General features: G+C 37.2%; 1 protein-coding gene across 1 annotated transcript in view; it reads right to left on the reverse strand.

Annotated features, from left to right (window-relative positions):
- Positions 1-1067: 1067 nt before the first annotated feature.
- The window catches only part of STXBP6 (syntaxin binding protein 6), a 57684-nt gene continuing 41141 nt past the window's right edge, over positions 1068-17610 (reverse strand). The window contains exons 5-6 of the mRNA XM_018907473.3: positions 5311-5468; positions 1068-4154 (exon numbers count right to left, since the gene is read on the reverse strand). Coding sequence (XP_018763018.1) covers positions 4131-4154; positions 5311-5468 — 182 coding nt within the window. The 3' untranslated portion in view covers positions 1068-4130. The remainder of the gene's footprint in view (positions 4155-5310; positions 5469-17610) is intronic.

Raw genomic sequence — 17610 nt, forward strand, 5'->3', positions numbered from 1 at the left:
GCTGAAGGACAATTTTCTCAGTCAAATATTATCCCTTCAGGAACATACTAACATATATTTTACTTAGGAAAGCTAACATACTGAATCAGCAAACATCCATGCTTGAGCTTCTTCCATGAATCAAAGCAAGCCCTATAATCTTTAATTTATACACAGCAATAAATAAGGCTGATAAGTTATGAAAGTCGTAACATCAATTTAAAAAATGACATGGTGAAATGGATCTAAAAGAATGTTCAAAAATGAACTGAACATTTTATCTTCCTATCCTGTAAGATGAACATACAATAACAATAGAAAAGACCTGACAAATAGTTATGTGCAATCTACAGCAAAATGCTCTCCAGATCAAATTAGGTTCTGATCCACCAGAGATCTCTTTCTTTTACTAAAAGGTTCATACAGGTTAGGCATTAGGGATGTATGGTATTCAACATCTATGGATAAAATGAATTCAAGAAAAACTTACCCAGTAACTTGAGTAATTGAACAGTTGACAGTACTTGCCAACAAGAAATTTTTGAGATTATGATCACAGGGATCACATTTAGGCCTGAAAGGAAAGACGGCAGAAAAGGCAGTTTATATTGGATATGGTTCCACTGCAATTTGAATCCAAGGGATGGCTTCTCTGTGCGTAGAAGAATTCTACCTTCACAGTTTTATTCTTACAGAGTAATTAAAAATTGCTTGTGCTTTGATAAAAAAATTATCAATAAAATTAGATAGCCAAAAGAAGATATTAACAACTAGAGAATAAGCATTTCATAGGAATGCAAAGTAAATTACCAGGATTCTTTTTAACCTACAGGGCCTTTAGGTAGGGTGCTAATTTCAAGCGACAACAATTATTTTTTGGAATTTGCTTAGACAGGAAATACTACAACCTAGTTTCCACTACTTCTCTTTTAATTACAGTACTCTAGAGAAAATTTTTATTACTATAGAAGAAAATAATTTTTATTCAGTTTTGCTAAGATTTAATATAATTTTACTAGAGTGAAATATAAAAACCTAACTCAAGAACAATTCACATTTTGAATAGAGAACTCAAATAATCCAAACAGTTTTCATCACAGTAAAGTATTTAATGACAAAAATCGGTTTCCAGTAGTGAGTCAAGAGAGCACGTCCCACATTTTGTTTTTTTTTCTCTCCCCAGAATGGCACAAAATAATTTCTACATCTTTGAGAACTTCCAAGGAATTGGTTACAATAGATATCAGCAAGTATTACAATTCTGGCAAATCATGGCAAAACCTACCTATCTTTAAGATCAGTTTTAAGAGCACACATTTTTGCTAATATTTCACATAATACACAACTTTTGCTAGACACAAAAGTAACCTTTTAAGACAGAGTTTGCAGTACAGCAGTCAAGTCTAACAATACATTATTTTTATTCTGTTCAGAACTTTAAAAAGATAAAGAAACTAATGATATTGTTACAATTTACAAATACATTCTTTCATATGAAACATTAACCTGAATCATAGTATATGTTATGTACATGACTATCTAATAATTCTAGGTTCTATACACTACAAGCTAAGTTCCAGAAGGAAACAGCAATGCTCTAAGATTTACCTTTGGATAAACATTTATACACCTTGATTTTTCTTCCTAAAAACAACCAAATCTTGTAGTTTAATGAACAGAAAGAAAAAAGTAAACAGACAAACCACTTTTCCTTCATTCAGAAGACTTAGGTTACCTAAAGGTCCCACAGTAAATGGCTTTTGATGGTTGGATTAAAGTCCTGAGTTATGGTAAAAACCATACACTTAACTGGAAGATAAGGAACAACCCAAAATGCTGAAAAACTCAGGTGGGACTAAAGCAATGTTTTAGTACACTTCAGCTCACAAGAGGTCTGGAACTTAGAAGTGCAATTATGATCTTGTCCTGTCCAGCTGATATTGATGTAAACACTTGAAAATATATGCCTTTAATCTAAACTTAGACAATTATTTTGAGGTTTATCTGACCTGGGTTTTAGGTATTTCTTCTAATTATTTGCAAGTGTAGAGGACTGGCTTGATGACAGCAGCTCAGAATCTACTTCCTTCTCTCAAGAGAAAGACTTGTGAGGTTAGCAAAAGAATATAGTTTTAAAAGAATGGAAAATATGACAAGAAGATAGCTATGTGGTCAAAAATGTTCTCCCTGACTGACCTATAATCCATCTTAAAAAAAAAAATAGCCTAACATTTTGTATCTAGCAGAAGTTTAATTTTGGTTTAAAAAACAGACTTTTTCCCTGGTTAACTGCAGAAATACCCAGTGATTACAATAGCATTCAGACATTCCCAGGGCAAACATTACTTACACACAGCTCAACAGAGTGTTCAGAACTTGTGTTAATAATGAACCTGTTCTGATTTATACCAGAAGTGGCCAAATTCCTTTTCAGTAGGTGCTAGATTTGGTAAATGTAGGAGCTGGTGCTAAATAGAGCTAAATGATCCTATGGTACTACACAAATGATCCATTCTCTCAACTCCCAGTGTGAAATTAAAAAAAAAAGCTTCATACAAAACTGTTTAAATTACAGGGGGAAAAAAGTCAAACCAAAACAGATGTTAAGTTTGAATGCAATCAGCTAACTAGACAGTGTCCTTAGTTCAAATGAGAATATTTTCCTAAAGGCAAGCATCTTTTTATGAAATGGGCATTTTCCATTAAATTTTCAGTTATTTCAGCTTGCAGTAAGTAAAATATTCTCAATTACTACAGTAGCTTTTATCTCTCTTACAAGCACTGCTCTGAGGATTTTAGACTGTTGTGTCATTAATAATTCAAAAGTCATATTCTACAATGAATACAGTACATTCACATAATGCCAGCTTTTCTCTGGGAAGATGAGGGCAAAAATGAAGAGCAAGCATTTTCAAAAGATGAAGCCTGTACCTTCTGCAAGGATTTATTTTCTAGCTTACTGGTTTAAAAAAGAAAAAAAACCATCTTTTTTGCTTTTTTTTTCCTTTTCATTCTTGTAGCAGATTAGACCATCTTAAAAATGTTAAGGAAACAGCTGTGAAGGAAAAAGGTAACCTACTTATTTTTGTAAGAAAAATATGGTGCATATATTGCATATAATGAATACAGATGAAGTAGAATCATCCTTCCAGTGATAACATATTGAAAACTGAGACTCAAACCAGAAATTGATTCTAGTGTACCAAGACATGCTTTTCTGAAAGCCTCTATATTAAAAAAATCAGACAACTTGCTAACAGAGAAGTCATTAAAATCAGACACATTTCTGAAGTGTTCCAAAAACTGTAGAATTTATGAAAAACAGATGTCTTGAAAATAGTGCACTCTCATCTTCCCGGGCCTTTGCATTCTCATTTTCAGGGGCCTTTAGCCACATAATCACAGGTAGAAAGAAATGCTATTTTATATCAAGATTGCTGAATTGTAGATTGTGTTTGAGGCACAGCTATGTGTGTATAGACGTAAAAATTACTTTTTCCCTCTATTTTGAAACCTCAAGAATACATTCTCTAGGTTTCAGCATACTATTCAAATAATCAGTCTGAAAGTGAAAACTGGAACATGTAAAATGCTGCTATGAATGAAATTCAGATATGCACTTCTGAATGCTGGTGCACATGCAACGCTTCCTACATTAGAAGAAACAATTTTTTTCTGTTTCCCAGGACAAAGTAGTTTGTCCTCCACTATAGCTACAACCCCAGATGTTTAATTCTAACATTCATTCACATTCTCCTGATGCTACATTAAATAAAGAAAATTATACCCCTTCTTTGGATTTTATTTCCACACACATGTCCACAATCAGTTCCATCTTTCTTTTTGGACAAGAATATTACTATTTTAATCCTGATCAGCTTGTCATTTGGTCCTTTTTCAATGTCTGCTTTCACTCCTGTAAGAACTGAAATACAGGTAGAAAGTACCGCAGGACTGTGTAGCAATATTAAAAAAGAGGAACAGAAGTCAGAAAAGTAGAAACGCAACACTTTTTCCTGCACAGAAACTGAAAGAATGCATCTCCACTGAACGGGAAGGAAAAAGCACACAGGAGACTGAATCTCCTGTAAAAGTTGCTGATTGTAGCCTTTTCAGCTTCTCTTGAGAAGATTTCAACTTTGGGCAGTATCTCAGCATTTGTGCTTCATGGCAAGCTGAAAAAAGAAAGAAAAAAAATTAATTAAAGAGATATTGCTGAGAATGACAGCTGTATCAACCTAATGTGGCTAGTCTGGATAAGAAGGGTTTGCAAGACAAAGTCTTCAAAAGATGCCTGAAATCCATTAACTTCTTTGCATAGACATATACAGTCATTCCCCTTCCTGGGACACACAGGCAAAGCCTCTCTGCCATGCTGAGGAGGAAGGATTTATCTGCTTTCCCAGCTCTGTTTCCCAATGTTCCCTTATTTTGCTGTCTGTGAGGAAGGCTAGAGCAAGACACCAGAAACAAAGACATGCTCAGAAGAATATTAATTTTGACCCAATGATTTTGATTATTAACTACAATCAGAAATTCCAGACAAGTAATTTAAAACACCTATTCAGGAGCTCTGCCACTACAAAATGATGAAAAATAAAGGACTGATTGCCTTTCCACCTCTGTGATTACCAATTATTTCCATTTCAAATAATTCAAAAATGCACTTAACTGGGAATGAGAGGGAGAAGAAAGAGATGAAGCAAGTTAAAACCCGTATAAAATGCACAGACAAATGGACTTTGCAAACCAAGCAAAGAGCTTAGGGTTAGGTTCTGTATAATAAAAAAAAAATGCTATCTGTAGGTAATAGCATGCTAACAAAGCTGAGATGAGTGAACTGTTTGGGAAACCACCTAGAAAACAGAACTGGTAGCAGCAGTTAAAATTCACTTATTTGCTCACGGTGAAATGATGATCAATAAATGGCTCAAACTAAACTGACATAAACCTTTGATACTCAAGGATATGGTTACAAATATGCTTTTAAAAGAAATTAATATTTTTAGTGATATATTAGAATTTAAGCACAAAAGAACTTAAACCAACACTCTTCTTTCCTGAAACAGATTTTTTTTTAAAATGTGTCTTTGGCAGGAAGCTCTGAGAAGTTTTTATTTTACAGAATTTATAACTTTGAGATCCTGTGCAGTCACCAACAAATGGAAGGGATTTTTTTAGAGGCAAAGGTGAAGAATGTGTCACAGAGAAGATTTGATACATACCCTGAGCTAAGTTCAAGCCTTTATACAACGAAGTATAGAAAATACATGCTTTCATTCAACAAACTCTGACAGCCAAATATCTGACTTTATCCTAACGAAATCTTACCTTATGTGCAGTTTCTGCAAACTGCTGAGCACTGTTTTTCAGCTCCTCTGTCTTTTCTTCTGCACGACCTAGCCTTTCCCCACGCTCATTCAAGGCCTGACTTGCCTTCTGTACTGCACTTGTCACACTGTCTGCTGCTGAATGGAGTATGCTGTTCCCTGCAACACCAAAAAAGACATTAGAGTACTCAGGTATATATCTGCTTTGAAATAAATACAATTAATCTAATTTATAATGTTCTAGAGCTTGTTTGCCATCTGGACTGGCCTCACTTCACCATAATCTCTCTTAAGGTGTTTGTAGAGAGCCATGAAATCACCCCTGAGCCTCCTGAGACTAAACAAGCCCGGCTCCCTCAGCTGTTCCTCAAAAGACAAGTTCCCTAGACCTCTCAGAGCCTTGCTGCCCTTCACTGGACACACTCCACTACTTGAATGCCCTTTTCACAGCGAGGGGCCCAAAACTGAATTTGGCACTCGAGGTGTGGCCTCCCCAGTGCTGAGAGCAGAGCAATGGTCACTTCCCTGGTCCTGCTGGCCACACCACTGCTGATACAGCCAAGATGCCACTGGCCTTCTTGGCCACCTGGGCCCAGCGCTGGCTCACACTCTCTGACCAGCACCCCCAGGTCCCTTTCTGCTGGACAGCCACTCTTGCCCAGCCTGTGGCACTGCCTGGGATTGCTGCCACCCAAGTGCAGGACCTGGCACTTGGCCTCAGTGAACCTCCTGCTGCTGTCCTCAGCCCACTGACTGAGTCTGTCCAGGTCCCTCTGCAGAGCCTTCCTTCCCTCCAGAGATCAACACTCCCACCCATCTTGGTGTCACCTGTAAATCTGCTGAGGGTGCCCTCAATCCCCACATCCAGATCATCAAGGAAGAGGTTGAGCAGGACTGGCACCAAAACTGAGCCCCGGAGAACACTGCTAGCGACGGGTCACCAACTGGATTTAGTTCCATTCACCACAACTCTCTGGGCCTGGACATCCACCCACACTTTTATCCACTGAGGAGTCCACCCATCCAAGCTGCAAGCAGCCAGCTGATCTAGAAGAATGCTGTGGTAGATGGTGTCAAGCACTTTACTGAGTCTAGATAAACAACATCCACAGCTTTCCCCTCATCTACTGAACAGGTCACTTTGTCACAGAAGGACATCAGCAGAGTCAAGCAGCACCTTCCTCTCATAAATCCATGTTGGCTGGGCTTGATCCCCTGGTTGTCCTGGCTGTCCTCATTTTTTCCACAGCATTAAAACCAAATATATAATGCTCTTAAATGAATTATTCTGGTAAAGGTATGAAACAAATTCAACACAGTCAAAGTGAGCACTACAGCAAGTCTGCTGTTAAACTCTGTTGTTCTTACTAGCATACAAAGACAAGTGAAAACAGACAAACACACTGCTTTTATCATTTATCTGAGGAAGTGTACCTACTTCAAAAATATTCTCAGGTTAAAAAATCAAACCCAAACATTGATTTAAAGAACAACTTTGCTACTAGTTTGTTGTAGTTTAGCCCCAGCCAGCAACCAAGCACCATACAGCCCCTTGCTCACTCTCCCATCAGCAGAACAAGAGAGAGAACTAGAAAGATAAAAATTAGAAAACTGATGGGGTGAGATACAGACAGTTTAATAGAGAAAGCAAAAAATAAGCACTAAAGTAAACTAAAACAAGGAATTAATTCACTCCTTCCCATGGGCAGGCAGGCGTTCAGCCATCTCCAGGAGAGCAGGCACCCATCACACAATAACAGCTCCTCATGAAAACAAACGTGATTACCCCAAACTTTCTCCCCTTCCTCCTTCTTCCTCTCACTTTATGCACTGAGTGTGATGTCACATCATCGGGAATATCCCTTTGGTCAGTTGTCCAAGCTGTGTCTCCTCCTACCTCCTCCCATGCAGGCCCAACTTCCATGCCAGCATGGCCAGTACAAAAAGCAGAAAAGGCCTTGGTTGTGTGCAAGCCCAGCTCAGCAACAACAAAAATATCTCCATATTATCAACCCCATGTTCAGGACAAATCTATCACACTGCCCCACACCAGCCACTGCAAAAAAAAAACTAACACAGCTGGAACAGTTTCATTAGAAAAAAGAAGAACAAACAATCCTTTCAGATTCAGTTTTCAAATAATAATCCTTTCCTTAGAAAGGCCAAACAAACAATGAATTGTGAAGCTAAAGGCCGCCCTGAGTAGCCTGTGAAGCACAGTACAAGCTGCATATGCAGGAATTCCAGAGATAAAGAAAACTGCCTTATAGTTTTAAGCTAAAACTCAACTAGTATTAAACTATGGAGCTGACAGACAGACTTAAGAACCCACACAAAGTGACTCACTGCTGATGAGTCAATATGAGAAATAGCCATAAAAGAACATCCTGGCCTCCTAAATATCAGTATTGTTATTTTTTGCACATCAGGAGTTAAAAAAAAAAAATATATGTGGAACTGCTACAGGTTTGGGGTTTTTTTTCTATTGTTGCATTTAGAGTGGGAATATAATTGCTGGCATTCTTGTTGAAGAGATTAATATCTAACAATACTGTGAGCTGGAACTTTGCAGAGATAGAAATTAATCTTGGCAAGTGATCTCCCTTCAGAAACTGAGGAGTTTGATTGTTAAACCAAACAACTTTATATCCTGCACACTTTCTTACTTTAAAACTTTTCAGTCAATTGCTATTTTGTTCATAATTTTTTTTAAGGAGATAATTATTATTTTGGCTTCTGCTCAGGAAGCTTTTCAAATAAACATACGTACTGAGCAACACCGCACTGGAAATAGTTTTCCTTTTTTGGTGGTGTGATCTAATGGCTTTGGCCTCTTGTATAGTGTTAGTTCTCTAGAACAAGAGTTTTAAAAGCTTCCAACACTGAATTAAATCTGTTTTTTACAAGATCACAAAGCTTCTGCTGAGTTCAAGGAAAGCAGGTTACATGGATAAACTTATAAAAGCATCTTTCGAAGTCTTAAAATGTGCTGGGGAGCAGACTTTAACATATTGCTGACCTTTTGTCATGTCAATAAGAAACTACAGAACAAAAATATTTTTCATTTTCTATACTCCTAAAAATATTCCTTATTTTCTATACTCCTAAAACTATTTGCAGATTTGTGGCCAAAGATTGGTATCTATTACTCTACATTATTTTCAGCAAAGAAGAATGAATTTGAAAGTTTGGCACAGTGACAGAAACTGTTTCCCCCTCTAGCTAACACAATATTGTGTTCTCTCCAGGTAAGATCTGCTGTATTTTCTCATGGGCAGTGACTTGCAGAGAAACTGCTATTCTGAGACTGTTCCTAAGAACTGCTACCGGAGTATCCTTACCAATGGAATGTCAGTTAAACAATAAAAAAAAAATCTGCTCTCATCTATGAGCAACTCAGAAACCCACATGTCAGTAGTCTATGGAATTTTATCAGTGTATTTCTAGAACTTGTGTAGGTGGTTGCTGCTATGACTGACTATGCCTCATCCCTGTATTAGTATCACTGCAGGAATAGCAACACTTGCATAGGACATATTGGAAAATCATTCATATGAATAAATAATCTACAACCTGCAAAACTTTTAAGCTGTTCTTCAGGAGGTAAATACTCTGATTCAAAATATCCTGAGAGATGTTTTCAATGTTGATGGATTCCTCTAGGATTTCAGTAAAGCTTCTCATACTGTCTTTCACAGTATCCTTCTAGAAAAATGTCCAGCACACAGCTGGATAAACACATCATATGATGGGGGAGCAACTGGCTCATGGCTTAGGTGCAAAGGGTTACAATGAATGGGGTGACATCAGGCTGGTGATCTGCCACTAGTGGGGCTCTGCAGGGCCCAATTTTCAACATCTTCAAAAAGGACTTGGACGCAGAATCAGATGTATACCAAGTTTTCAGACAATACTAAATTGGGAGGAGTTGCTGACTCCCATCATGGCAGACTGGCCCTGCAGAAAGACCTTGACAAACTAGAAGGCCATGTAATCACCAGCCATGAAATTCAACAAAGGAAAGTGCTGGATTCCGCACTTGGGATGAAGCAACCCCGGATTTATGTACAGACTGAGGAACAAGATGCTGGAGAGCAGTGCCATGGTCAATGTCAAGTTGAATTTGAGTCAGCAGTGCCCTGGCAGCCAGGAGGGCCAACCCTGTCCTGGTGGGCATCAGGCACAGCATCACCACTGGGCAAAGGAGGGGACTGTCCCACTCTGCTTACCTTGAGTCCTGTGGATAACACTCAAAGGATGTAAAGCTATTGGAGAGTGTCCAAAGAAAGACTACAAAGGTGATGAAGGATCTAGAGGAGAAGCCATACGAGGAGTGGTTGAGGTCACCTGGCTTGTTCAGCCTGAAGGAGACTGAGGGCAGAACTCACAGCAGACTAAAACTTCTCCTGAGGGGAGGAGGAGGGGCAGGCACTGACCTCTTCAGTTTATTTTGGATATTAGAAAAAGGTTTTTTACCCAGAGGGTGGTTGGGCAGGCTCCCCTAGGCAGTGGTCACAGCACCAGCCTGACAGAGCTGAAGCAGCATTTGGACAATGCTCTCAGGCACACAGTGTGACTCCTGCAAGGTCCTGTGCAGGGCCAGGAGCTGAACTTTGATGACCCTTGTAGATCCCTTCCAAATCAGGATATTCTACAAAGCTGCATCAAGAGGCTCTTACACTCCAAGAAGTTTGCTTTAGCACTTTTATCATGCACAATGACAAATACACATTTTAGCCACCATAACCAATACCTGAAAGATACAGGAACACTGTCATAATCAAGTATGCAAAGAAACTAATTGGTCTCTAGAGATACCATTATTTAGATTGCATCATTTGTTTTATCACACCTTCATAAAAGGTTCATCACATTCTCTATTAGCCATATCAAATATATTTCAGCTCAATGCAGAGATTTATCTTTAGATTAGTGATCAGACTCCACAGTGACTGATTTGCTAACACCAGTATTCAATTTCAGTTGTACATGCATTAATAAAACATTTAGCAACTACCTACTTCTGAGAAGGAAATAAAAGCAGTTAGCTTTGATTATTTGTAATTAGTATTCTTGCTGTTACTGTTCATTTTCTTATTGTTGTTTTCAGCAAATTTTTCTTATCTCAACCCCTAATCTTTGCATTTTGTGCTTTCTGCTGGAGGGGGAGGAGAAGTGAATGCTGTCACAGTTTTGGTTGGAGCACTAGAGAAAGGAATACCATTCCTAAACCACAATGTTGCTATAACAGAAAAAATACAAGACTAATTACATTTTGCACTGATCTGATTTGAATGTTCTTTATGTTTCAAGAAAACTTCTGAAGATGTTAACAAAAATCAATGGACAATTAGGAAAATTACAAAAATGCAAGAATCAGCAGAAGTTTCTAATAAAATTTTTAGAGCAACATAAATATACAGTGATACTTAACTAGTATATTTTCCAAGTCTACAATACCATTTGTGGCTTTGGGGTTTTCTTGAGTCAAAGAGTATCTTTCCACGTATCTTGACTAAATTATTTCCATAAACTTCTCTAAAAAAAGAACCACCCCTACTTTTAGCTCAAACAGTATCATCTCCAACATATCAAATACATCTGGATAATTTCTGCTGTTTCAACTCCCATATTTAAATATATGCAAACCAGAAATACAGAAATGAAAGAACATCAACACAGCCTGAAGCACAGCAGACAATTAGCTGACAAAAAGCTGAAAGCAGCACAAGAACAGAATCACTTCTGCAGACCATAGGAAATAAAATTTAATTAAGTAAGTCGTGAAGATGAGGTCGTAAAAAAAAAAAAACTAACAACACCCCCCCCCAAATATGACAAAATAAATTACCTGAATAACCTTAAGGGTTCAACAGTTCAGTATTTTTATTGCTTAGCAAACACAGTGTATTCTCATTTCTCAGTGTGGCTTGCAAAATTTTAGATCTAGAAGCAGCTGTATTACAAAAAAACCAACCCTTGTTATGGTTCTGCAAGGCATTAGAAAAATTTCTTTTGTGGGCAGTTAAGTAGGACAAACTTTCCTGCTACAGTCATAAGAAAAAGGATGCTAGTGCCTTTTTATGTTAAGCAGTGATATAGGGGGCCATTAGAGTAAAACAAAAAAGATTTTTTTCATTGAGGAGGTATCTTGATAACTAAAATACCTCCTGCTCTCTTGAGATTTTCTTTTGTTCAGTACTCCACAGCAACTATATCATGTAAATTATTCATACTTTTGAACAGCTTGACTAATTACAGAGTCAAATTTCAAGCAGTAGAATCCGAAAAATTACTTTAGCATTATCTATGCATCATTCTATTATAGGAATTTGTCTCTGATCATTACTCCGATTGAAATGTTGTTAATCTTGGGGTGGGGGCAAAGTATGTGGATTATGCTGTTACTTTTACTGCCTTTTCAGCAAATTTATTATTCTTAAGAAAAAATCTTCTTATAGTTATTTCCCAACAAATTAAAATCAGTATTAAATTATATTCCATCATGACGATTAATATTAAATGAGGGAATTGGGCTTCTAGCCCAATAAGGGACCTCTGATCTCCAAAAGGAAGAAAATGGAAAAACTTCATCTCTGAAGATCCAAATGTGAAAAAACTTTGTATGTAAAAACTTTGAAAACCCTGATGCGAGAAAGTCTGATTTGTTCTCTAGAAAGGGTAATTTTCTTGGGAGTATAAAGTCAGTAACGTCCAAAAATCTTACTGTGCAGTGACATTTACCCATTATGACAGCTCTGTGTTATAGAGGCTTACTCTAGAAAAGTTCTGGAATTCAGCAGGATCTCATATTACAGCCAACCTGACAAGAAGCAGAACGTGTAATTAAAACAAAGACCAGCTATGCACCATGGCAAGCTTCTGTTTGCGAATGAGCTGACAAATTTAAATATTCATCTTAAATGCTGCTCCCCTGGGGTCAAAAGTGAGAGCTGTGAGAGTCGTGAACACTGAAAAAACTTGCAAACTTTGCTGATTTTGATCAGCTTACAGGTAAAATAACTGAAAATGGGATAAATCCCAATTTTTACTGACATTGATGTCATTCTATAAAGAAAAAAATGTGAGGGTTTTTTGGTTAAATCCTTCCATCCATTTCTGCCACAAGCAAAATGCTGTACATACATTTCTTCATGACCACAAGCAGAAATATTCAAACAAGTTTGATTCAAAATCTGAATATTTTCCATAAGGAATATTCAGAATGATGAAACAGATTTCATATAGAACAAGAAAATCCCCCAACCAGTGACTACTATGAAGAGTTATATTTAATATTTAAAAGGAAAAAAAATATCTATTTTTAATGAAAGCTTATGGTACAAATAATGGAAAAAGAATCAGTCACCACTGGCATAATGCTCAGCTAATCCCTGAGCAATGTCTACCTTGGGAAAAGGCAGTTTCCCCTCCAGTTTTATTGCTGAACGTGCTGTGATATGGCATGGAACATCTCCTTGGTCAGTTTTGGTAAGCTTCCTTGTTTGTGTCCCCTCCCAGGCCATCTGCTGGGGGACAAGACAGAAGGAAGAGACCATGAAGGTCTTGACACTATGTAAGCACACCTCACCTAAAACACTGGTGTGTTACCAACACAGTTTTGGTCAGAAATCTAAAATACAACACTGTGCTGGCTGTTATGCAGAAAAATGAGCTCCATCCCAGCCAAAACCAAAAGAAAGCCTAACACACTTTTCCCTGTCAAGGCAGTCCAAAGAGTTAACACATCTCCTGATGCAATTTTGTTGTTTTGTTTCAAATTGAATGCACCAAAGTACTGACATTTCTTTTAGGGTGGGTGGGAGATTTAGACAGCAACACGCCCTGAAAACGAACCACAGGATTCTCCTAAACAAAGGCAGTTCCTGCAGACATTGTGTCAATACTATTGATTGAGCTTCTGCTTAAGTAGTGTTAATTATTATTGAGAAACATAATGCATTACCCTGCTACAATGGAGGCATGGAACAGAGTATATTTGTCAACAGATTCCTATTCCTTCATCAGGTAAGTGACTTTGAAAATTCTGTGTTTGCTACTCAATCAGCCTATTCAAAATCACCAACTTCTATTACCACATAAACTGAAAATAAAGTTATGGCTCATGAGTAAGAATGAAGACTGAGTAAGAACTGGTCAAGGTCAGGATGAAATCAGTCAAGAGCAATGGCTACAAAACATCAAATGAAAAATGCAGCATCTGAACTGAGAGTGACTGGCTGTGCCAGCCTTTCCCCAGGGTAACCCAGGAGCTATATGTTTACAAGCAATATTTCAGCACCATCCCAATCACCTAAGATTGGTATGACTGACATATGTTTATGCCTGAATAGTTTTTCAGCTAATTATGCACATTGCTCTCATCTGTTTCAATCAACCACTGTCAATAAAAACCAGCTTGAACATTGCTCTTATAGACAGCATTTTACAAAAACCTAATCTTCTTCCATCTCTAAACTGTACTGAATCACTGAAAACAACACTTTAGAATGAAGCAAGTGACCTCAGAAAGCTCTAGAGGCAATTACAGGTTTTGCTGACCTGAAAGTTTCTCCTAGTCTTTCAAGGTTCAGGTGACTCCCATGTATTAGCTATATTCACCAATCAAAATCATATATTTTGTTGGAAGAATGAATTATGCCATAAAAAAATAAGTTAAGAGCTGCTCATTACTGCTACACAGCACTGAAGACATGAAGGCAAACCTCTTCTACTACTAAGACTGTCATGAAACTGCTCACAATAAGGAACAACTTAGTTTGGAATGATACCCAAGAAATACCACAGTAATTATAAAGGATTAAGTGTAATACTAAGCATCTAACTCAGGATGCTACAGTATTTCAACATCAACATGTTTAGATGGATGAAGCTGCAACCGATGGTGGCACTTGACACATCCATTAGCTGCCTCTCCTTGCTGAGCACATTTGTTTTGTTGAAATCATCATTACAAGAGCATTAAATTTCCTAGACTAACATTAAGTCAAGGCTTTCCATCACATCTGTAACACAACAGCTGATTACAAAGGTTCACAGGACAAACACGTTCTTCCCCTGGTTCTTCATCCCTGTCACCTCCCTGCCAACTGCTACACATCCTTCCATGCATATTAGTGCTGTGCTGACAGCCTTGGTCAAGAGCTCTCTTGAATAAAAGAGGGAAGAGCTATTAAAAAGACTCAGAGAAAAAAAAAAATCTCTCTGACCTCTCTTAAATAGCCATGTGAAAGCCTTATTAAACAGCTTGAGATAATACATAGAAGATTATAGAAACAGTACTTCTGTGATTGAAATCCTGTGAGATTATACACTCTTACAACTTAATGAATTCCCCACAAATGGAATGTTCTCTAGATATAATTTCAGTATCTAAATGATCATCCAGAAAGGACACCCAAGTGATTTGAAAGACAGAACATTTATAAAAAGTACAATCTTCACTGGATTTCCAGCTTTGAAAACTTGAATCTGAACTTAAATCTAAACATCAACTTTTCAATTTATCTTTCAAAGATAACTTAGTTCCAAACTTATATTTGATCCATAAAATCTAGAAGCCTCACAGCCTGGACAGCATGATTGACATGGACCTCCACTTTCTTTGAAAGCAAACAAAACACTTCTGTAAGTCTTTGCACCTGAATCAGGAAAGTTTATGGCCTTCGAAAAGCATTAGTTATTAAGTCTGGGAACTATTTTGATGTAAGTGGTACATATTCTGTACTTAATTTAGCCTTTACCAATCATGCAACATTAAGAGTCATTGTACTTCCAAGGGACACAATCAATGGCTCCACCTTGGTAAAAATCTTATTCTACCCTGAAAAGTAATGCAGGTTTCAGAGTAAGAAGTGATCTCAAATTTAAACTGGTTACAGTATATTCCCCTATTCCCATGTGAGCTAGGCAATTTCTTCTGACACATTTGAATCTTTTAATATCCATCAATACCAAAAGGGGCCAGAAACAGATGTAAATATAAAAAGGTGGGCAAATATTGCACGTTATGTTGATGGAAAGAGACTTGGAAATTCATCTAATCCAGTATTTTGTCCAAAGCATGTAAGAAAGAAAAAGGAAAAAAAAAACCCAAACCCAGTATATTATAATCACTTTTTAAACCTCGGTAAAACTATTCAGATTTTGACCCCATACTTTTCAGTATTCCTGATTTGCAATGTAGTAACATGGAATATGTTATATGGTAGCATGTTCTAATAAAACCCTAGTTTGTAACTTCATTGCTTCTGAACATTCTTTACATCTGCACACGATTTTTGTGTATCTGAAATCTTGTACTTTTAGCTCCAAAGGAGGGCAAATTTATCTCAACTCTTATATGAAGATTTTATTCCTGATAGTAGTTAAATTATACCTATAACACTGGGAGTTAAAGAGAGGCTTGCAAGTTATTTCTAACAATAACAAAGAACACCTTGTGCATCACAACATTATACTTTTAAAAACGTCCTACCAATTACAGAGGATGTACGAGGCAAAATGATCATCCTGACTGTTCAGCATCTTCATTAGCAAGAAACAAAACAAGATAAGCCTTACTGACAACAGAGAAAAATTTCTTCCTCTGCTCTCATTAGCCATGTCAGCTCCTTAGATTGGCAAGGTACATTTTAAGATGGGGGGAAAAAAAACTGTAGAGCAATCACAGTATCCAGGTACACAGTGAATGAAGAGAAGTCTGCCATGGTCCCAGAAGGGGGATAAGGGAGTCTAAAAGACCTTAATTTGTCTAAAGTGAAAGCATATGCTACTAAAAACCTGTCCAGGCCAGCAATAATTCTCCAAACTGGCAGCCTTAAGTCAACACTGTAGAGAACTTCAGACTCTGTAGCTTCCTGACCAAATCAATAACTAGTTTTAAAGCTTCACATTAGCACCAGTCTTAAAGGAGAAGGAAGGAGGGGAAAAGGAAACAGAAAGAACAGTGTTTATATAGGTGTGCAAGCTGAGGGTATGTACTGATTAGCAGAAACAGCACCTGGCCAAGGTAGTCATTTTGTATCTCTGCCAAACCTAAATAAAAGCAAACATGGAAGAAACCTATTTGATGTTAGTGGTGTGGAAGTGGAGAGGGAACAGAAAATGTTATACAGATCCATCAACTATGTATTATTCTAATGAAGAAAAATATGCAATGCAATAAAGTCCACAGTGAGTGAAGGTGATGTACATCCAATCTGTTTTGCATTTTATGAGTGAGTTTAAATACTGTGAAGAAAGAGACAGAAAAACCAATAAATTACCTACTTAGAAAATTACTATCATGCTGCAGTGGGCCTTCTGAAACAATTCTTTTGCAAATAATTCTGAAAAATCCAACACTTCGAACTAAGTCATCCTCAAGACAACACACTCTGTTCGATTTCTTAATATTTTATATTAAACAATAATAGTAATCCATGAATATCAAAATATCATGTCATTGCAACTAAATTTTGTGAGATATTTTTCAAATGGCTTAAGTAGCCTGGAAGACATTTTTCCCTGCTACCTAGACAGATGGTCTATAATTCTATATTTTGTATTTACCTCTTCAATGCCAGAAATCTAAAGAGCTAGAAAAATGGGATAAGAACAAGAAATAGCAAAGCAATTCTATTTTACATTTCTAATAGTTCTGAAGTCATTATGAACATGGATAATCACCTTTCCACATCAGAGGTCAGCTAGATGAAAGGAAGTTTTATATAGGATGAAAAAACTCTGGTCTTGCTTGGTTACACACAAAGGTGACCAGCAAATAGCTTTCACCAATCAAGTAATGTTCAGCAGCACCAAACAAAACTGCCATCCATCTCATTTTAGGCAAAAACTGATGAATTCCAAAATGCTGTAAAATATATATTCAAACCTAGTCTATGTTTTATCCATACAAAAAATGCATCTATGTAAGTATAAATACAGTGAGTATGTGTAAATTGGACTTGTACTTTCAAAATGTATCAAAACCACTAAACTAATGAAGCTAGGTGAGGTGAAACAGTGAAAGATATCTTAGTAAAAGAAATCAGGGTAAAACTGGAAGGGAACAGCTCTGACTCTATGGTCATAAATTACATTCAAGATAAATTCCACCTCTGGGTAAAAAGTGCCTCAAGAAGTCCTTGAGGTAGGCTGACAGGACTGACAAACTGAGTGTGTCATAACTCAGATGTGCTAAGACCAATCCTGAGTAAAGAAGAAAAACATCAACCTTCAGCTCACTTATCATCAACTTTCTATAGGAAAGCACAGCAAATACCAGCTACCTGCAGAG

Source organism: Serinus canaria, chromosome 5 (assembly GCF_022539315.1).
Source record: "Serinus canaria isolate serCan28SL12 chromosome 5, serCan2020, whole genome shotgun sequence".
Lineage (NCBI taxonomy): Eukaryota > Metazoa > Chordata > Aves > Passeriformes > Fringillidae > Serinus > Serinus canaria.